Source organism: Chroicocephalus ridibundus, chromosome 10 (genome assembly GCF_963924245.1).
Source record: "Chroicocephalus ridibundus chromosome 10, bChrRid1.1, whole genome shotgun sequence".
NCBI classification, from domain to species: domain Eukaryota; kingdom Metazoa; phylum Chordata; class Aves; order Charadriiformes; family Laridae; genus Chroicocephalus; species Chroicocephalus ridibundus.
This window is the reverse complement of record NC_086293.1, coordinates 8,090,817-8,112,847: the sequence shown is the minus strand read 5'-3', so window position 1 is coordinate 8,112,847 and position 22,031 is coordinate 8,090,817. Positions and strand designations below refer to the sequence as shown.

Genomic DNA, 22,031 nt, shown 5'->3' with positions numbered 1-22,031 from the left:
TTGGGCATCACCTGTACAGCGAAGCTTAATTATTCCATCCTAAATTCTGGAAGTCGTCTTCATATCTCCTAACAAAACGCTAGGACTGATGGGATGGGAGAATTGATTAAGGGAGGTAAAATGCCTAGGAAAAGTAGGAAAAGACAATGTCTAAAATGTTGAAGGTGATACTTAGCTTTTTCTTCTCAGTAAATAAAGACCTGCTTTTTTTCTTTTTCTTTTTCAACAGCTGGTAGTCACTTAAGTTTTACCTGGTCATGAACTATTTCACTGGTCTCTCAGTGTCTGGCATCACTGTTCCTCATTTTCACTTATCACAGAAATGCCATTTGTGCTTGTGGAAATGTAATCTGTACAAAACTTTCTCATTTTTCTTCACTGTTTATAGAGAGCTTTTTTTAGCAATTTAAAAAGTAATTCAAATGGGAAAGGAGTTGACTGTGGAAAATTAGTTCCTATTATTTTAGCATCTTTTCTTAGTAAGACTGTGTGAATTGGTGGAGAATTGTATTAATTATGAGTCATTTGAAAACCCTAGCTTTTAGAGGTGTGTTCCTTACTGGGTTTGGATTGTGGCGATCCCCTTCACCAGAACTTATCAGAAGCTGTGACTTCCATTCCTTCCAGTGCCAGATACACTCCTCCTCAGAAATCAGCGCAGGGATCTACTTTCTTTCAACTTCTAATACAAAATAAAGATCAGATAGCATAAAAAAAAAAATCTATGAGCCTGATCTCAGCTGGCACAGCAGTTGATGCCATGGTATATATGTAGTGGTGCTCAGTAAAAGCCAACTGAAAAGCATGGACAGCGTGTAGCTTGGGTGCTTTTAGCAGTCACTTGTTACCTGAAGTTACCTTGAAAACCATGATACTAATTTAAAAGTGACACTTACAGAATATAGCGGTAAGTTAGGTGGACCAGCAGACAGTGAACCAGAAGAGCAAGGTCACTGAAAACAAGGGAGGGGAGCAGCTTTTTCCTTCTGGCAGGAGCAGGGTAAGGACCTACTCTTGGCCAGGGAGTATCAGACAGCATCACTTTCAGAGATGGGATCCTAGTATTTCTGTAGGCAGATACAAATTTCACTCCGCATGCAGTCTTCTGTGTGTGGCCAGGCTGGTTTCACACATGTTTGAGTACTGCAGCTGGCTCAGTGCAAGCTGTTACCCCTGTTTCTCTCCTTCCTGGCAGCCTGGTCGGCGGAGCTGGATGGGATGATGCTGCTTCGCTTCAAGTACATGAACCTTACTCCATCCGCCCGCCTCTGCCTGTGATTCACTTAGGCTTTGGCGCAAGAGTGCTTTGGGATTTAAAGAGGTTTGAGATGTACCTATTAACTGTATTTCTTCTTGGGTTTATCACAGACTTAATATTTATTGGCCTATGGCAAAACATGGCCATTACTCTAGAGGTGCCAAGTTTTAATGTTTTTAATTTGGTATTTTTAGTAGCACTAGTAGGTAGAAGGGTTCTGTCTCAATCATTTATGGCCTCTTGCATATCTAACCCAATTTACCTTTTGGTGTGAAGCAGAAATGTGGCGGAGGGGGGGAAAAGGGAATAATGTTCTTTTCACTTCCCTTCCTTTTTTTCCCCTCCTTCTCCCTCCCAGATCCCCTTCCACTATCAAAACTCGAGTCCTGAAATAAGAGGTGACAGGGATGAATGGTCCTATGAATTGTTTCACAAAACTAATTTCACTTATATCCTAATTGTAGTTGTTACCCTATGCTGCTTTGGACAGTAGATGTGGAGTAACGCAAGTCTTGGAGAATGCGATTGCTCCAGAAATTTCAGTGCTCCCTTGAAGAAGGGATGCTATTCCAGACCAGAGAGATGCGCTTGTGCTTGGAGATGTGTTCAGTCAATGGTATTTTTTATGTATCAGGGAGAAATGAGGTTACCTCTCAGTTTTTAATGAGTTGTCCTGTCTAGCATGGTGTACGCAGTCTGACCTTCCTGTGAAGCTTACCTTGAAGCTAATATGCTTCCACTGGATGTCACTGTTGCTCTCTGGGAACACATTTAAAATATCACTCTACCTGTGGTGAAAATGACTCCTCCAAATAGAAGACCTTTAATGGTATTTCTTTCTCATTTGGATTAGTAGAATTTGGGTCCAAATAAACAGCATACATCACTTCTGGGAGTCTTCTGCTCCTCTGTTGTTTCTAGGGGAATTTTCTTTTTTTTTTCAGTTAAGAAGTGAACTTAATTGCACTTAGTGAATTTCAATACATTAGCTGTCTGTAGTGAATTGAATACACTGGATGTATGTGATGCTTAAAGGGAATGACATCTTTCTAGATACTTGAAAATTCATTCTTATTAACATCACATTCTCTTTAAAAAAAAAAAACAACAACAAACAAAAAACAGACAAACACATAACAGTAAGTACATGGTGGAAATTGATTTAAAGGGACTTAAAGGTAGAGCTGAGCCTACTCTCCTTGCACCACTCAGTTTCTACCTTTTAGTGGAGAGTGATGAAGGGAAAAGGAATATTTCCTCTGGATTGAATTATAAGAATCCTACTTTTTGTTAGTAGGTGTAAAATTCAGACAGGTGGTTATCCTGTCAATATGTCTTCTAAATATCACCATTTGGAAAGCAAAATGGCATGTTTTTAAATCTTTTGCAGTTTTACTATGTGGACGTACATGTGTTGTGTAGTTAGTGCTTGCCCCCCACCCCCGATCAGCACTATAACAGCTGGCCAGAATGCTGTTTAGCCAGAAGAATTTTTGTAAGAGACCTCTGGAATGAAGGCTGATTAATTTTCCCCTTCCCCCAAGTAGTTGCACTGTGCTGTCTTTAAGTGGTTGCTATAAATAAATCACTTCTGTTTTCCCTTTGTCACTGAGAGCTGTATTGTATTCTGAAACTGCTCATCTATTCTTCCTTTAATGTTCAGCTGCTTCTTGCTATACTCCCAGTGCTTAATAAGCAGATGTTGTAATAAGATATTTAATGGCAAATACATTTGTTCGGTTGTGCTGAGTAAATTGTGCACTTGAGCTCTGACTGAAAGAAATTAAACCTCTGCAGCAGTGTCATTGTTTCTGGTGCCTGTCCCCAGGATTCAGCTGGCACTTCACCTTGCAGGTGAGTCAGATGGGAGCACAGGTGTCTGTAATCGTGATGCTCATCAGTACTGAGACTGTCACAAAGCCCATGCATATTTCAGGGCTTTTTCTGTATTTTTTTGCAATGTGTTTTTTTTTTTTTTTTTAAATCTGCTAGAATTTAAATCACTAGTGGCTGCCTCACCGCATGATACAGATTTTGATTAGCAGAAGGGTAGATTTAGTTGGGTCTGTGAGGGTTTTCTTCTTCACTCTTATGGACAGTAGCAGGGATGATTTAATCCTCTCTTAGAAAATTTGAAAAGGTTTCAATCTGGGGGCAATTCAGTTCTTCCTCACTTGGGAGCACATTTCCTTTCAAATGTACTGGCCATTAAGGTAGTGGTAAGTACAAGGTGTGGTCTGGCTGTTAAGGGAAAGTTCCCAAACATTTCCCTCTTGTTAAGCTTCCCCTGAAGGACCCCACAGTGATGCTTACCGCTGTCTAATTTGGAAGCTGTATTAACGATTCGGTAGAGGCAGCCGTATTGCCTTTGTAAGGCAGCTTCAACCGGTGTCACTGCCATATTTGAACTACGGTTCAGGTGGGTGCTTATGGCAGACAGTGTCTCTCTGAGCGTTGCACTCTTTCCAGGTTTTTTTATTAAAGAAGAGCGTGTTTGAGCTCACTAAATGTTTGTCAGCTTCTAAAATTAATGTGAAACAAAATTCAGGGTGTCTGTTCAGATCCAGGATACTTGTAAAATGCCCTGTGAAGTCCCAGTTGTTGTGTTTACTTAGCAGGCAAAGCTTTCCTTGACTATAAAAAAAATTTAGACTTTGGCATGGAAGACTCAGCCTGTTTTTCTCCTTGATGCCATGGTAGGAAGGCCACGGTATCACTTTTCCCCTCTCTTCACAAGGCTTCTGTTAGCTGGCAGTGGAGGGATGTGCTTTGGCCAGTGTCAATACAAATATTCCTACTTGGGCTCCTCAGCATCTTCAAAAAAAAAAAAAAAGTAAGTTGAAATTAGTCTAGTGAATCTGATACAGATGGATGCAAACGCTCTGCTTTAACCTGTGAGAGTGCTGTGCCTTTGTGAGCAGCAGCAGTGTGCAGTGCATGTCCATGTTGGCTGTCAGCCAGTCCTTTGCCTCTGTCCGTCTGCTGTTCCATACACCATGGGCTGCGTTTCCAGCTTGCCGTGTGTGTCTAGCTGAGGGTTTGCAGGCGTTTTCAGTGAGCCCCACCTTGCGCTGGACATGCCTACGTTGGGCAAATCCAGGCTTAACCTTGGTTGAGCGCTCTGTCTAGGGCCCCTCTGAGAAGCCTACTTGGATGGGTCTCAGACTTTGGATTGCAGCTTGATGCCATCAAAGTGGGTGGGATGAGTAAGAAGGTAGAGCAAACTGACTTCAGCTGCTCTGCCTGGCTGTTGGTGGGCAGCGATTCAGAGTGCTGTCTCTAGGTGTGGGTGTTGGATACTTGGTTTTTGCACCCGCTGTGGCAGGGTAGGATGTGTGTGTTCCTAGAATTGAATATTCAAAGACCTTGGCCAGTTGAGAGCCTCCCTTTTGGAAGTCGCTCTCCATAACACATTGACGTAGGGTTTGTTTTTTTTTTTTTTTAATTTGATGCCTGGATGTATCCCTGGTTTAGGTAGATAAACTAACTCAGAACTTCATTGCTGAAGGCACTAGCTACAGCTTCTCTTCTTGATGATGGTGGGCTGTAAGCATCCTTTCAAGCAGCTGTAGTTGAAATGGGGCAGTATGCCATATTGTCGTGCTTCTGTTATTAAATGTTCTTCATACTTCTGTTCTTGGGGGTGGTAGTGCCACCACTCAGAGTGCCTTTGGGAGCCCGCATGGGCTTCGTGGAGGTGGCTCGCTTGGTTTTTCACGGAGGTGGTACATAGCCTGTGAGCTGATCAGCAGAATGTAGCATCAGTGACAAAGAGCTGCTGCCGCCGCCTCTGGCTTCAACTTGATATGATGAGGGACCACTTGACCCCTAAAGCATCAGGTGTGGGAACATCTATGCAATATTGTCCTTGCAAATATGCCAGACTCTTAAACTATGTGGACTGTAACAAAGAGAATATCAACTCTGACTTCAACCCAGCAGCTTTTTATGAAAAGCTGTCTGACATATGCTATAAAGGTAGAGGGAGAAAATATGTTGGTACAGTCATTTTACTGCTTCTGTGAGTCAGCTTGTTCTAATGGGTTTTGAAGTGGATAGCTCATCATCATTTGGGGTTTTTAAGTGCAGGTTGTATGCAGTGTTAGCTCACTCAAATTTCTGCTCTGCCATGATTGACTGGCCTAAAGTTACATCATCAAAATATGATAGTCAGCCTTAAAATAAGAAGAAAACATGCTTTTTAATGCTAATTACCTATTGAAAAGCAGTGTTTTGTTTTTTTGTTTTTTACTTTTAAACAGCAAATAGCAGCTTTGTAAAGCTGGCTTTATCTTGTCTCTGCAAAAGCATATTTTAGTTGATGAAATCAATGCATCGGTGAGCAACATGTGGCTCTTGGGCTACCTGCAGCACAGGAGTAGTTTGAGTGTGGCTCCCGTGTGGGGCTGTGCAATGCGACCCAGAGTGTGGGCTGCATTGGCCTAGGGCCTGCAGATAATCCAAATTATCCAAGCAAGTAGGAGGAAGCAAATTAGCTGAGGCTGGTGTGGCTGGTACCACTGCTACCCAGCTGCATCCCAAGCCTGTGGTGTAACACAGGGATCCCTGTGGAGCAGTTGTTATATGTATCCTTTAAACCTTTCCCTTCCTTTTACTGCTCCTTATGCAAAACTGGTCTTGTGATGCTTGGCTGTACAAGGATAGTCTGGTTGGCAGGGTCTGGAAGAATGGTTGGCCCTTACTAGCAGTTAGTAGACAGCAGCAGGCCATTCTCTTGTCAAAGCCTACTATTGCTGTGGCCTCATTTTTATTTTTTTTTCCCCTTTTCTCTTCCCCTCCCCCCTTCCGCTTTCCTATGTTTCTGTTCTTTGCGCTGCTTATTGCTTATTTTACCTAACTGTTGGACTGACCTCAGTCTTGGGAGCCTTCCTTTCCAAATCAGTGACTTCCTAAATCAGCGACTCCCAGCAGTACAAGGTTCTCTTTCTTCTTCTATATTTATTTTTTAAATTTTTTTTAATATGTGTGTATATATCTTTATAATGCACTAAACAGTTTTAGGTTTAAAGTTATGTGAGCTATTCTGAGGCCTTGCTGCAGTTGAGTTGCACATCTGCATACACCTGGTGTCAGGTATGGAGATGAGCAGGTAGATCGGTGCAGCGCTGATGAGAAATGCATTCACAGTAGTGCGTGTGAGAGAAGAGATGGGAGCAACTCTTCCTTTCAATCTTAGAAAAAGTACATGAGGGAGAACTTTCAGAGACCACTTTTCATTCTGTCAGAATTCCTTGCTGCCTTGTTGATTTGCAAAACTTCAGTCATTTATGTGAGTAATAAGTGCATGGGATGGAGCTGCACTGGGCATCGGGCCATGGAGAACTACATTTTGAGTGCTGTGATCTTGGCTTTAGATTCAAATCTTGTCTGTTAGTGTAAATTGAGAAACTTAAGTCTCCAATTGCTTAATCAGTTGGCTACCTCGTTTAGTTAGATAAACTCTGAACTTCTACTGGTGGTAATGCAGACAAATAACGCAAATAGTGTTTGCTTTAGAAGGAAAATACCATTTTGGAAGAAAAGGAAACAAAAATAAGTTCTCTACTAGAGATCTATTTGTGCTTTTAAAACTTAATTTATTCTGAATGAAATATTCAGGCTTGCATAACTAAAAGTTGAAATTGAAACTTCAAAGTAAGCTTGTTCTTAACCTCATTGAGGAGGGAAAACCAGTTTAAGATACAAACAAAATGAAAATGACTAAATCAAAACTGCCTGTTCTAATGCATATTGAAACATCTTGCTTCTGCTGAACTTAACTGTGGTATGGCATCCTTGCCTTCTTACAACTGCCAAACAAGAGGCTTTTACTTTACTGTTGGAGTGAAATAATTGGATTCCTCTCAGGGTAGCTTGCTTTATTCTTATAATTTGGATGTAGTGCTTCCATGTGGCTCCAGTTAAGTCCTCATTTGCCTGTACTGTCTATGCCTGTGTATCACACGAGCATGTCAAAGCTCTTTGCACGTACAGAAGTTGAACCTTGCAGGATTGCTTCAAGATTGTTATCTAAAGTTTGCCTTTCCTGATGAGGGTTTAAAAACAAACAAAAAACCATGCACAAAAAAAACCCCTGAAAACAACAGGAAAAAAACCCCTCTACCTGGTAAAGACAGGCAAGTCTGCAGCAGCTTTTCCTTTTCTAGCTGTGGCAAGAACAAACAATTCCTGTTCTCTTTTGCCTATTTTTATGTCCCAACATAAACTGTTGTTTACTGTCTGCCCTCCATGAAACAGCAATCCTTCTCCAGTTGTTAACTATGGCAATAGCAGATTGTCTGTTTGGTTTTTTTTTTTTTAGCAATCAGAAATGGATTGTGGTGTTCATCTTAAGAAAACAAAAACTCAGGATTCTAGTAGGAACCAGGAGCAGCAAGAGGAGGAGATGAGTCTCGCAAATACCTTGGAGCATATTATGGGACAGCTGGATGTTCTGACTCAGGTATGGTTGGTGTTTAATTTTGCAACAAAAAATATACCTCTGATTGGAAGAATTGGGAATATTTTGCAATAGTTTCATAGAATAAAAGTGTGGCTAGTTCAAAACGTATGCTTTCATTGTTTTTTTGATAAATCTGTGTTCATCTGCTTGTCGGCTTATCTCTGTTGGTTCCCTCCTGTTGACTTCCAGCTCAGGCCATGCTCTTCCCCTGATTCCTTGTGCTGCAGTATAGCAAAGCACTACTTGAGCCAGCTCTGGTACCCTGTGCTGTTAGCCAGGGTTTATCTAAGGTGATGCCTAAAGGAGTGGTTGGCAGTAGGGCTGTTTTGGTGAATAATCTCTCCCTCTCTCTCTCTCTCTTCCCTCCTCCGTTATACTGCAGTCTATAGGTAAACTCCGTTCAGATCCCACTCCTTTCCCCCACCCGACGTTCACCTACACAGTCCAATTTCTGCAGTGTTCTCCTCCCATCAACAAGTCTGGGCCGTTCTGTGCCTCATCTCTGAAACATGCTTTTCACCCACAGCTAGCAAACAGCTAATCCTTTGCTAAAGCATTAACATACAGCTCTTCCTCAGAGTCACTGAGCAATGCCTGAGTAGCACCAACCCTTAATGGGGATCCTCACAGTATGTGTTTACTTAATAAGAACTTGGGGATAGAGCTGTTTTTTTGCTTAACTGTACAGCTGCTTGTTGCTTCTGTGAAGAAACACTGTTTCTGATCATTGTCTGGGGCTGAATTTCATTGTGTTATTTTTGAGGTATGTGAGAAGCAGGGAGAAAATATGGGATAGTAAGCAATGGCGACCTCCTGTAGATGAGACCGTGGTCGTACGATGAAAGAATCTGTGTGGGAGGGTTTTTCTGTGAGTTTGAGTGTTGTTTCTAAGGAAGAACAAGCAGGTCTTGAACACTTGGTATTGAACATACTGATTACTAGTCCGAGTTAGCTATCTGCTCTTGAGAAGTACTTGTCAAAAAATGTAAGATGATGGGTTGGAGAGCCCATCAGGGGATTGAAGTAGGGCTGATTTGGGGATTAAAAATCACTCCAGGACTACAGACAGTCTAAAACAGCGTAGGGTGAAAACCAAAAGGTATTTAAGTTCATTTGGCAGAAATGCAAGAAAGCACTTACCCTGTGATCTCTGAAACGCTGAACACTGGGGGGGGTGGGATGGAAATGTTGTATGACATTGGGCCCTTGTGCTTGTAAGTAAAATGCAACCCAGTGTATATACAAAATATTTTATTACTGTTTTTACGTCTCCCTAGTAAGTTTGGAATGTGATCATTATCTTTCATTACATAAATCAGTTCTACGCTCCTGATGATGGATATGTAATGGCTCCTTTTCAACTTCATAGGTGTTTAGAGGAGGCAAATATTGCAGTAAACAGTATGTGGGGGATTTAAACTAGATATAAGCAATGCAAACATCTCTCTCGAAGATATTGTGTAACCGTAGAAGATTCCAAATGTTGTTTTAAACCTAGCAGAAAGAGAAACTGAGATCAGTGGGGGAGGAATAAATTAGTAGATTATAGGATAAAATTGGAAATAGGCCTGAAATTATAGTAAAAAACCAAAAAGCTGCCTTGAGTAACTGTGCTTTCAGCAACCTTTTACCTTTTTGGAGCTTTTTCTGCCATCTTTGAAGTACTTAATTTCCCATTCGTTCTAATCTTTGTATGTTGTATTTTGTATTAACACCGCTTTAATGCATTTGTACAAGTAGATGTTCTGACACGCTGTTGAAATGGTTTCATAATTCTTCATTTTCATGCCAAGATTTTGATATTTAGCAGTGAAACAAACCAACACCAAATAGTCAAGCTAATGCAAATGAGCATGGAAGAAGTCCTCATTCCTAGAGTAAGGGAGGAGGTTCCTCAAAGAGGAGGGATGCAGGCAGGTGGCAAGGCAGAGCTGTGGAAGGTAACTCTGGAGGGCATCTGCTTGTGTAGCTAAACTTTGGTTTCTCCAGTGCTGATGGCTGTAACAGAGAAGGGAATGCGGCTCTGAGAGAGCTGCTGTCACCCCTCTTTCGTGCAGTTAGATGTTGACCGGGAGGAGCCATGGTGTGCCGATTGCTATCAGAGATCCAAGTGAAATGGAAACAGCAGCAGCTGGCCTTGGGTTGGTCGTCCTTCCTAACCATTTCCGCCGCAGCAAAGCTGCATGCTGCTCCCACGCGTGTAGCAGATTCAAACCAATGTTGTGTGTTTCACATGGCAGCTTCGGGCGTACTGACTCCTTTTTGTGAAAGGACGACACCACTACTTCAAAAACAGAACAAAAAGCTTTCATAAATAATGCATAACAGGTGTCAGTATATTTCCCTCCTTGAAGAAGGAAGGGCTGAAGATGTAGCGGTAGTCTCCTGGTGCTCTGTTATAAATCATCCATTCATAATTCCTGAGGGGTGCTTGTTCAAAGAGAACAGTAATGGCATAGGCAGGGCCATACAGTTGGAGCGAAAGGGCACAGTCCCAGAAGCCCTCTATGGACGTAGCCATCCACAGGTTTTCCAGCAATTTGTAATTTGTTAGCTCTGTGGGAGACTGGGTGTATTTCTAATGTGGTACCTTGAGTTCCTGCACTCTTTGTGGTGGTGTAGTTTCCAACACTATTAATGTGATGTAATGTACCGGTGAGGGAAAACTTAAAGTTGTGATAAACTACTCTGGGAAATTATGCAAATATAAAACTAATGTATTTTCCTGAAATTTTTTCCTTAGCTATCATTTTAAAGTTTATCACGCTAAACTTGGTATCATGTAAAAGTGGGAAGGAGAGAAAATACTTTCAATTTCTGCTGAAAGAGGTAATAGTAAGACATCAGCTGAAGGCTGTCATCGCTTCCCGGTGCCCGGCTTTGTTCTGAGCTGCACACTTGAAGCTGCATTGTCTGCTGCTCACCAGTGATCGACACCTTCCCTCTCTTGACAAGAGACTTCCAGATGAAGTGGGGTGTCCATGTACGTGGAGACAGCGGGATTGTTTTTATTCCATTACGAGGTCTCTTGCTGCCAGACACCCATCGCAAGCGGAAGCGCTGAGGCTGTAGAGGGGTTGTGCCCCGCGCAGCACCGTGCACGGGAGCAGACTCGCTCCCTCAGTTGGGCACTTCAGCTCTTACCAAAGATGTATCAGAAGAAACTAGTGGCTGCTGTGCACCACATCTAGCAGTAACCGCTGTAGCAAATAGGTGTGGCCCCCCTCAGGTTTTACGAAGCTTCATTTTCGTGGTGTTGACTTTGTGCTATGATTTTATTCTTTAGTGTTTTGGCAACTTTCTTCAAACTGGTTTTTGATTCAGTCAGACCTTTCCCCCCTTCTCACCAGAATGGTCAGGAAATCTTTTGTTTTACATGTAAGAAAGCGGTCTAATGTAACCTGGCAGGGTCTTCGTGTATTTTCTAAACGTGGTTTGTGTTTGGCCATACTTCACGTGCAAATAAAGGAGTTAATGTTTGACTGCCTCTTTCAAAAGAGTAGCATGTGCTTAGTAATTCTGCTGCCTTGAAGGATGGAGTGAAGTTGAGACCCAGACATAAGGCAGTTGTTTCCGGTATTTTTGGATGACCTAAAAGATACCCTGGTGCCCCTCTGTAGGAAAGCAGGCAATTCAAATCTGGCAAAGGAATGAGGAAGATGAGAGTATTAAATGTATGATATAGATGCTTTGCTCCTCCCTTTCCTGCAGCTTAGTATCTTGTCAGTGTCTCAAGGTTTAAAAGTCATGGTTTTTACTGGCATTTCAGAGACGTGAAAAGGAGGAAAACGCAAAATGCTCATCAGTTTGTGTTTGTTTTTTTTTTTTTAATCAAAGGCTGGATCTCAGTATCTCAGTGCCTCTATGAAGAGGCGGGCTGAATATTAAAGTTTAAGGCAAAAAGCAAGGTGATTTTTATCTCTTGGATAACTTCCTGGAACAGAAAGGTGTGTTTTGGCTGGAACAAAAGTGGAGCAGATATTAAGAGTTTACTTGGTTCAAATATATCTTCTGCATTTGCTGCTGAACTGCACTTCTAAAAGAAGATCATCTGTGAGTAACCATCTTGGCCACAGTAGAATCCTTGCCTTTGCAATGATCATCTTCAAAGAGGTTGTGTACTCTTGCCCTCACTCCAAACACCTGCAGCTGCCACATTCAAACTGTTAATCCATAGGACTGGTGGGCAACAGGCACCAAGGCAAAAGCCGCTGGTTTTATGTGGGAGGGAAGATGTCTGCTCCAAATGAAGAGTTCAGAATCAGGTTAGCATAAAAATTCATAAATAGCTGCAATAATCCACCCACAGGAAACAGCTTTAGACGCTTCCCCAAACTAATCTTGCATTGAAACTGGGAGAAAACAACACAGTGAAATTGAGAAGACTTGCTAAATCTGTAAAATAATCCAAGCCTGAACTGAAGGACAGTTTAGTTCATGTGAGATTAAAGGATTATTTCACTCCAGAAAAGATTGCAGGGGAAGGGAGGAGATTTTTTTTTAAATGAAATTCTTTAGCATAAAAAAAAAAAGACTTGGACAAGTAAGGTTGCTTTTCAATTATAAGCACAACATTTTCAGTTCTAGTGAAACCCAGTAAAGCAAATTTACTATTCCTGGTTTTTTTGAGATGTGGTCTCCAAAGCCTGTGTTGGGGAAGAATGAATGGCTCCTTTCTTCTGAGAAGTATTGAATGTAGATTAAGCAACTGGTTTAGTAAAATAAATGTTTTTATGACTTCAAGTAGTTAAGTCAAGAATAAAGATTTTTTTTTTTTTTCCTGTTGGTCATAAGTGCTACCTCTGCCTTGCACAAATGTCTTAGTTTCTATGTTGCTCTCAATACCTGAACATTCACTGGCTACAGGTGGACCCCATACATGGGAGAAGAACTGCAAGCAGTCTTTATTCCAAAAGAAATAGTTTGAAATCCAAAACACTAGCAAAAAAAGCCCTCATCTGAAAAAAATCTGTGACATATCAGATGAGCTTGGTTTTAAATCTTAATTTAAAGGACAGAGAGGCTATTTCTCATGAGTCAGAACCATCTCTTGGAGATGCAGTAGCTTTGATCTTTCACTCAAAGAAAACAAATGAAGTACCCTGGTTGTTGCTGGTCCTCTGCATCGTGTCATCAGAGCTATTTCTCTGAAATTTGCTTTCAAAATAAGCTTGTTACAAAATCTCTAAGTCTAGAAGCAAATAGATTTTTCTTCATTCTAAGGCTGCCTAAACTAAATGCACTCTTTGGGATATTGCTGTATTAGCAGGACACTGCAAAGGCTGGCTTCTCAAAAGTGCTGATCATCTCCCTGGAGGTCCACAGGACCTTCACCTTCCGTTATCCTTCAATGGGAGGAATATTAAACACCTCCCACAATTTGTTTTCAGAAGCAGACCTTGAAGATTAATATAAAATGTTATTCAGCCATTGGGTACCAGCAGCTGGGTTAATTTAGCTGAGTGATTTGCATCCTTTCAAGAGGTAGATTGGGTGGCAGAGGAAGGATATGGGAGGCCTTTGAAGTCCTTGTGGTTGAGGGAGGCTTGTAGTCTTTTGGGGTTGCTAAACTCTGTATTATGTAGTTGCTCTGATGGTATGTGCTTGGATATTTTGTTGTAGCTCATCATAACTTGCTGTGTTTTCATACCGTGTGGTGAAACTTGGAGTCTCCTGACTCCTTGGGCTGTGCTGGTGTAGCCCCAGAGGTCTAGGAGCTCTGCACCAGGGAGGCTGCCCATACCTGTGCAGAAACACGCAGCCAAGCCCTTCCAGAAGCTTGCATGATCTGATGCAAGTGCCATCAGTTTAGCTTTGGATGATCAACTGTCAAGGCTGAAGCACCAGCAATGTGTGATGAAACATTTTTAGTAAGAGTGCTGTAAATGGAAATGCTCGGTTACAGATGGCTTGTGTGCCTTGTGTCCCCACACTGCGCAGAGGAAACTGGCAGAGCCTGTGGCTCATCATCTTTGTGGCTAGGATTGGCTTAGTACAAAGGAGCCCTTTGTTGTCCTCCAGGATCCCTTGGGTCACTGTGAATGTGGTACTGACCATGCTGCTTGGTCTGTCTAAGTGGACAATACTAAAATTTTCAGGTACATTTGTATGGGTTTCCTACTGTAAATAAAAAGCATGAGCACTGTGAGTGATAACTTGTTGTTGCTGTTCTGAGTCTTCTGCCTGAGTCTAGGAGGAGACCAAAGCTGCAACTATAATTTAGTTAAAGGTTTGGTTAACTGTGATTCAAGGATCTGTAGGAAGTGGAGTGTACTGGAAGGTGGAAGGAGAGATGGCAGCTGATAATCATAGTCATATGGTTGGAAGAGACCTTCAAGATCATCTAGTTCCACCCCCCTGCCCTGGGCAGGGGCACCTCCCACCAGACCAGGTTGCTCCAAGCCCCGTCCAACCTGGCCTTGGACACCTCCAGGGATGGGGCAGCCACAGCTTCTCTGGGCAACCTGGGCCAGCGGCGCACCACTGTCAGTACTAAGGAGGAAGCAATAGCGAAGCAATACTGGGTTTGAATTTTATAACTACCCACTTCCTTGTTGTAGTGCTTTGGGCTGCTAAATATAAAAAAATTCTTTCTTTTCAAGTATTGTGAGTAGCACAGGTCTGGACTGGCTGAAGAGCACTGGTGGGACTATGAGCTCTTGCACGCTGCACTAGAGAACAGCCCACAAGGTGGTTTAGCTGCACGACTTCTTGAGCAGATCTGGAGCTCTGCGTAGGGATCCTGATGAGGCATTTGCACATCTGCAGGCATAGTCACATTTTCCTAATCCACGTGACACAACAGTGATATTGGATGAATGTTCAAAACCTGTGTCAAGGGACTTCCTAACGCACAGCTATACAGTAGCAGTGCCCAGTGTGTTCCTGTCTAGCCACACTGGAGCTAGGTGCTTTGTAGTTACAAATATAAAATTACGGAATTTGAAGCATGTCACAAAGTAAATCCAAGAAAATTAATGAAGAAATATCAAGGAGAAGACTAAAGCATGTCACGAACTGTCTTCTTAATCCTGAAATAATCAATATGCTATCTCTAAATCAGCCTGGTGTGAAATAGTCTATGCAAATAGGCTTTGTGAGAATTCCCTTAGAGTTTACATTCAAAGCAATTGAGATGGTGAAGTGCTACGGAACTTATTTAAAATGGCTCTGGGGTAGCAGATCTTGTTTTAGTCTGAGCAGATGAGGAGCTATCATCTTACATTTAAAAAAAAAAAAAAAAAAGCCTTAATTATGTATTTGATCTCTGAGATTAAGGCTTTGACCACTAGAGTAAGGCTAGTCCCAGCATGCAAAGAGCCTCGCATGCATTTGTTTGCTACATAAAGTGTTAATGGCTGTGAAGGCTTCACACCTTGTTACACTCTCAGATGTGAGGCTTTCTTCCTCAGTTAGTCTGAACTGCCAGCTTTTGCCGAAAATGTTTCAGAGCATATTGAATGTCAGTAGCTGTTTTGGGTCCCATCCCAAAACCGTGTTGAGATAGAACTTGCGTGTGCGGAGGGCAGCCTGACTTTCTTTACGCGTGCTTTCTAATAGCAGGGGTCCGCTTTGAGTTGCACTGGATGCAGTTGCTGAGATCGAAGGGAGGCCGACAGCAAGTCAGGGCAAAACTTAGTACGATAGGAGGAGAAGCAGCTCCTTACCAGACAGGTTCATGCCTGAACATCAGAGTGACTTTTGCTGCACAAGTTGTCCCATGAGCCTTCAGCCTTGCAGCTGAAGTTTGGCGTTTTAAACTATTGTTGGTGGAAGGAGTTAAATTAGGGGTTTTTTTCTGTAAAAGATAGGTAGGGCTACCTTGGTCCAAATCCTTCCTTTGCTAGTTTATTTCCCTTATTGCATTAGTTTAGAGAAAGGGCTCCCAAGCTTAATTTTTCCAAATATTTGCTAATTCTTGTCTCCACATAGACTATGTATATGCTCAAGACTGTGTACAGGGGGTGTTGGAGGTACTATTTTAGTCGTCCACATACAATAACTGGGGTCTCTTGTTGATATTACTCACTGTAACTGGTGCCTGTACTGGCAGCTGTACTCCTTTTGTGCAAGACTGTTTTCGCTTTCCAGTGTAGTGCCAACACCTCTCCTCCATGCTGGGCTGCAGTTTGTGGTCCAGGTGTGCCCTAGAGGTACGTAGGTACCTCTGAACCCGCTCATTAGCACTTGCTGAGGAAGGGACCCTTGGATGCTAAGGCAGGTTTTTTTATGATGCAGTTTTCTTGCTGTACTTGGCCATGTTTGGGACTGAAGTCAGCTCTGAAATGACCATTTTTAGGGAAAACCATAAGAAGTTACAGCAGGGCATGTAGCTCATTGAAAATAAACCAGCGTTGGGCTTGCTCGTTACAGAGGGCAGAGCTCTCATGCCTGCAGCTCCGGGTCAGACTTGACAACCCTCATTCTGCAAATCGATGGCAATCTGCAGCCTTCGTTGGACCTCTTGCAAGGCATCCCTAAGCCTCATCTTATACCAGCACAGTGCAGTGGGGAAACTGAGGGTGCAGAAACTTTAGACTTCTGTGTTTGTTGTATGTTCTTTTGCTTGTGCATTTTTTTTGATAAATTGAAAAGAAAATGCTGTCTTCATAAATTAATGTGTCAGATGGGAAAGAAAAATCTGAAGAGGTAGAAGTTATGGGGTTTTTTTATTGGGCTATTTGATATGTTAGTGTCCTGCAAAATCTTTTTTTAGTATATGCCTAGAAACACTGGTGGAGCAAACTTTTAAGAATCTTTTTATTTGAGTAAAGCTAGGAAACTACTTCTGCCTCCTTTGAGATCCATGGAGAGGTGGATTTTATGCTATGAAATGATGGCAGGAATAGAAGTGCAAGTGTTAATACTTTGCCTGCATGTAGCCCAGAGCATATCTGCTTTGCAGTCAGTGTGCGGGATCGCATCCCTTGTAGGCTCAGCCAAGCTGTTGTTACCTGATTTGCGTAACTGTTGTATCATACATGGGGTTTTTGGGGGTCCTACGATTACTGATCATCAGCTGGAGCAGTGTTATGTCCCCCATGCTATTATGTGTGCTAAAATCAAAGCTGGTGTGAGTGACATACTGAAATCCTGTGTGCTGTTTGCAGGGCAGGAGCTGCACGTTTCAGCATGCGGAACAGTGGTCCCTTGTAGCGGGGTGAGCCTAACGTTATTCCACCCTTCCTGTGCTCTTGCCGGCTTTGCCCAGCTCCAGGGTAAGCCCGGCTTTAGTTAATGAGGAGTTAATGCTTTAGCCTATCTCGGTGGGTCCCTCTCTCCTGGCAGGGACTCCCACCGCTGCTCCAGAGGGTTGCTGATGGCCTCTGCTTGCTTGCCGCTCTGGACTTCGCTTGTCAGGTTTCCTTTGGCAGTTGCAGAACTGGTTTCTGTTGGCATTCAGTTAGCACCTGGTTCCCCTTATCTGTAGTCCTCAAAAGAGGCAGGACTGATTGCCCCTCCAGGGCTGCTGCAAAAGCCTCAACCCTGAGGCTAATGGTTCTTAAACTATCTGTGCTGCTTAATCAGACAGGGAAGCGTTTAACAGGGACTAAGGAAAAGATACTGATGAAAGCATCTTGGAACAGCATCACAAATCGATACTATTTGGGTTGAGGGAGTAAAAATAACTTGGAGGAGTAGCACAGGGGGCTTGTCATGTAAGCAAGCGTGGCTACTGGGTGCTTCAGTTTAGGTGTCCTCAGGGAGGATGGAGCTGAGTATTCCCCAGAACTTAAATAGGAGGCAATTGGGGGTTTTTCTACATAGTTTCTCATTAATGTTTCCAAAGAGAAGAACAGTTTTTCTTCTAGGCTAAGTCTGCGAAGATGAATGAAGAGAAATGTTGCAGGAAGTGTCAGTAAAAGTGATTTAAGTGAGTTTTCTTTTGTGTGAAAAATTCCATATTCTGTGCTGGTGTCCATAGTAATGCTCAGTATATTACTGTAATGTCAGAAATACTCCTTAAAAAAACAAATAGATTGATCTTTCTTCTTGTTTCAGCCTAAGCTGTTATTCTCTGCCAATTTGAGCCAGGACTTTAAGAAATTATCTAGCATTTACTCCCTGGTGTGTAATGGAGACACGTTTTGTGCTCCTGACATGACGGGGAGGCCCAGATCCTGCCACAGAGAAAAGGCTCCAGTGCGAACCTGGCTCTGGTGAATCCTCACTGAATCTGGCTAACAACATTTTCCTCCTTGGCTTCATTGTTGGTTTGTTGTCTTCTGGAAAGCAATAGCAAAAACTTGCAGGAGTCAAATGAGTACAGTTTAATTTGCCTACCAACAAGGACTTGCTTTATAAACAACAACATGGAAATACACTAAAACTGTCAGCTGCTAATAAGGAGCTTTTTTTTATGTGTAAGTTACAATATAGCACTAATAGCAGCTGGGCAGTAGTCGTGCTTTCCCTTGCCTTCGTAGGATGTCAGATGCCCTGGGTATTTTGGGCATCATATATTGAAGTCTAAATGGACTGTAGTCATCAGTTCCTACTTTGGACTTCCTGGATTTAATTTCTGACTGCTACTTTTCCACTTTTAGTTTCCAAAAAATACTCACTACAAGTTTTCTGCTTATACTTACATGCAATTTCCATTCCAATAAACATTTTCCTTACAACTTTTTCACAAATTCAACACTTTCTGAAATCTGCTTTACTTGTGCCTTGGTCTCACGGTGCCTCATGTAACAGCACTTAACTCGGATCGGCAGGATCGTGGTGGCGGTAAATCATGGGATATAGGAACCATAAATAATCTGTGGCTTTGCTTCTAGTGGGGCAGTGTGACCAGCACATGAATTCAGTTGATTATCTTTCTAAAAGAAATTTGATGCAATGTCTCGCTGCCCCTCCTTTTTTTAACAGTCTTAAGTTACTAGTTCCTTTTTAAATGGAAAAGCCAGGATCCCTACTGCTTTTCATTCTCTCTCTGGTTGCTTGCGGGGTAAGATCTTTGCTGTAAACCCCTGGTAGACGTTCAGCCTGCTGTGTTCTGTCCTGAGCAGCTTTACTCCTGACCTCTGTGAGACAGTCACTAGGCAATGGCATGGCTGGATGCATGAAAAAGATGAAATCCTCTCCCGTTTGAATAGATGGGAGGGCTCCTGCTGGCTCTGGGGCACCTGGGATGTTACCTGCTGGCTCCACAAGTTTCCTTCTGGCTCTCTGTGTACTGAGTTCTTGTGCCTCAAAGGGGTGACAGCAGAGGAGGAAAAAACTTAAAGGAAGCTAGTGCCATAGCCCAGGGGAATGTTTAAGCAACACAGGGTTTGTTCTTTCAGGTGAAGCTTTCTACCGGTGCAGCAATGCCGCATTAGGCAGCGGAGTTAGCTCATCTGCCTTGTCACAGGGCGGTAGCGCGTGTGTAGTAGAAATAGGCCTTGAACTATGTTTGTGGAGGGGGAAAAAAAGAACGAAGTGCATCATGGTAAATGCCATGGTACATGGCCCTTTCTGACTCTGTTGATATGTGATCTTACAAGATGGCAGAGGGAAAGGGCTTTGCCGTAGTGCTTGGTGGTGTGTTTTTAGTACGTCTGGTTTCTCCGCTTTCCCCCTATTCATCTCATTCCCCAAATCATTTTACGGGAGGCTTTTCCTTAGTCACTAGCGTGGCCTTAGCCAAGCTATTTCCTTTCTTTGTGTTTTAGTTTCCCTAGTTGTAAAATGGGGATAGTGAGACCTGCTTTCTTTTGTCAGGGACTTAGAGATGGGCTTACGAAGCGTGCTGTTAAAAGGCTTTCTCTGTATAACTTCTATACAAGCAGTGGTTGTCCAAGTTTATTTGCATTACTTTATTGAAGTCCAAGGTTCTGAACATCCTTTGTTTCTAACAGAGGATGTTATTTATGCAGTAAAAATGCTCAAAATGTGAAGCTATTGATTGTTGCTGATAAGTTTATGGATATTAAAGTATTAAATCATCACGGCCTATTATCAGCTGTTCCGGTGTCTTTGGAAGCTGAAAGTGGTTTTGCATAGCCGGGTCCCTTGATTACCTCAGAGTGATCAATAAAAGGTTTTCAGCAGAAGCTTTTATTGCCACGTGGTTAAAATGTTCTTCCTGTGCATCCTGTACATGGTCACTGCAGCTTGTGGAGAAAGATATAACAGTCTTTTGTGGGGTAACTGGATTACACAGAAACATTTAGGCATTATGTTGAGGTAGATGTTGCTACTTTGGGTTTCAGTTCCCCTCCATCACCTGTTGTGCTGCCTTATGCTGGGAGGATTTTCTTGCTTGTCATTGGGCTTGTCCAGCAAGTTTTGCATTTTTTAATTGCAGAAAACTGACAGCGTTCAGGGAAGAGAGGAAAGAGTCAGAAGCAGAGAGGCAAAAATCAAAGCTAAAACTGGGCAAAACTGTTCAAAACCTGTGTCTCCTTAGCAGAGGAGTGTCTGGTGTCACTCTGGTGTCTGATAGCTCATGAACATGGAAGGACAGAACCTGTCCGTGAAAGAAAATGCAGAGTCCAATTTGAAAGCACCAAATGCTGAAATGGGTGCTTGGTGGTGTCTGCAGGAGAGCTTCATGCCTGCCAGCCTCTGTTGCTGCTCTCTGAAGTCGTGTGGGGCTCTGCCCTGCTAAAATACCTCAAAATACTCCTGTGAATTTGGCATTTTATTACCCACTGAGAATACAGTACGTAGCTTGTCTTTGAGCAGCTCAACAGCAGCTTTCTTTTTGTTTTGCAGACGGTTTCCATCCTGGAGCAGAGGCTGACACTCACTGAAGACAAACTGAAGGAATGTCTTGAGAATCAGCAGAAAATCATTCAGAACAAAACGAGCTGATTTCCTGAGAGAAGATGGGAGCTGAAGGCGTTGGGAGGTTTGAAGTTGTTTGTGTTCCTAACAGACTGCGTGTGACTTGCTTTAACAATTTTGAGCGCAATCTATTTTTCAGTTGGAATGTACAGTTATTGTATCTGTAAATAAGCTTTGTTATTTTACTAAAATAAAAGGAATATTTTATTCATAAGCGTGGATAACTTTTGTGATCTCCTGTGTTTTCCAGAGATATAGCAGCCAGCGTGTGGTCTGAGTGCTAACTAGGAAGATTGCATCTCTCCTGCCTTCGGTGCTGCTGAGTTATTTTTAAAATGTTTAAGAATCTTGAAGTTGCCAAATGTCTGGTGCGGGCTGTATTAAGCTTGTTGCTGAGGTGAGTGCCGGCTACAGGTGACAAGCAAAGAGCTCCCAGGATATTTTGGGCAGTGGGAGTTCACATCTCTTCTCAGACCGTAGCAAGCAGGTGAGGTCCCTGTGCGACCAGAACCTGGAGAAGGGTCTGTCTCACCGGGTCCCTGGTGGTGCCTGGCAAATCTGACAAAGAGCAGTTCAGACCCTGGGTGGTATTTGTGCAGAGGTGATTAAATCCAATGATGGGAGTAGGTGTGAAAAACAATTGCTTGAGGCTGGGAGAGAGGCCCTGACGGGTTAGAGGCAGGGTGGATTCCAAGTGGATTTTGCTTTGTCGTCGTCTTAAACTAAAGGCAGGGTAGAGGGAGAGGAAAGGCAACCAAATAGCAGAACATTTGCTCCATCGTGAAACTTCACTCTTCTTGCACTGGACTGCCTTTAATTTTCAGGCGTTTTGCAGATGTTTTCACAGTTGAATAGGTCATTACTCACACCTACGCTCTCACCCTGGTCCCCTTATTGCTCCTCATGACTTTTTCAGGGCTTTAGCAGGTGTTCAATATGTAGCTGCACAAAAATTTGGACTTCTGGGAGATCCTGTTCTCCAGCACCTCTTCTGCTAACGCACACTGGAGATCTCCTTTCTTGCAATAAATCATTACCCACATCCTGGAGAAATGAGCTGTGGGAACTTGAGCACCTCAGGGTTAATGAAACCCTCCTCACCACTGTCTGACCTCTTCGAAAAGGGGGCGTCTGCCTCAATCCCTACCCTTGGTGGTCCCTCCTGCCGCCGCCTGCCAGCCTCGCACATCTCCAGATGTGCTGTGGGCATTCTGGATGCTTGCCTGAGAACTGGCTGGCATCCTTATTTCACATGGGGCTTAGCAGATCTTAAGGCCAGCCCACGTGTTTTTTGGGTTTGGTTCATTTGTTTTTGCACCTGTTTCTTTCGCAGGCTGTGTCTGCTCCTACAGCGTCTTGATAGTGTAGTACTCCTCATCCCATCTGGGTCAAGCTGTTCGCATTCCCCTGCCACCTCCAGGAAGCTTCTGGTCTCCTTCCCTCCTGGTACTTTCTATATCTCTAAAAGCCCCTTGTTGGTATTATCACAATATTTCACTCTTTCATTTGCAAGAGGCTGAGAGCTTTCTCATTTCC

At 42.9% G+C, this 22,031-nt stretch overlaps 1 protein-coding gene across 7 annotated transcripts in view; it reads left to right on the top strand.

The window, feature by feature from the left end:
- POC1A (POC1 centriolar protein A) overlaps nt 1-22,031 on the top strand; it is an 89,056-nt gene that overhangs the window by 40,842 nt on the left and 26,183 nt on the right. For 4 of the 7 annotated variants that reach the window (XR_010072714.1, XR_010072715.1, XR_010072717.1 and 1 more), the window contains exons 10-12: nt 7,581-7,721; nt 20,424-20,559; nt 20,746-20,892. Coding sequence is in view for 2 of the 7 variants with exons in the window: in XM_063347564.1 (XP_063203634.1) it covers nt 7,581-7,721; nt 20,424-20,522 (240 nt within the window). In the remaining 5 variants the exon portion in view is untranslated. Of the gene's footprint in view, nt 1-7,580; nt 7,722-10,464; nt 10,775-20,423; nt 20,688-20,745; nt 20,893-22,031 lie in introns of those variants that run through there. The other 3 variants (XR_010072718.1, XM_063347564.1, XM_063347565.1) reach the window with 3 other exon arrangements.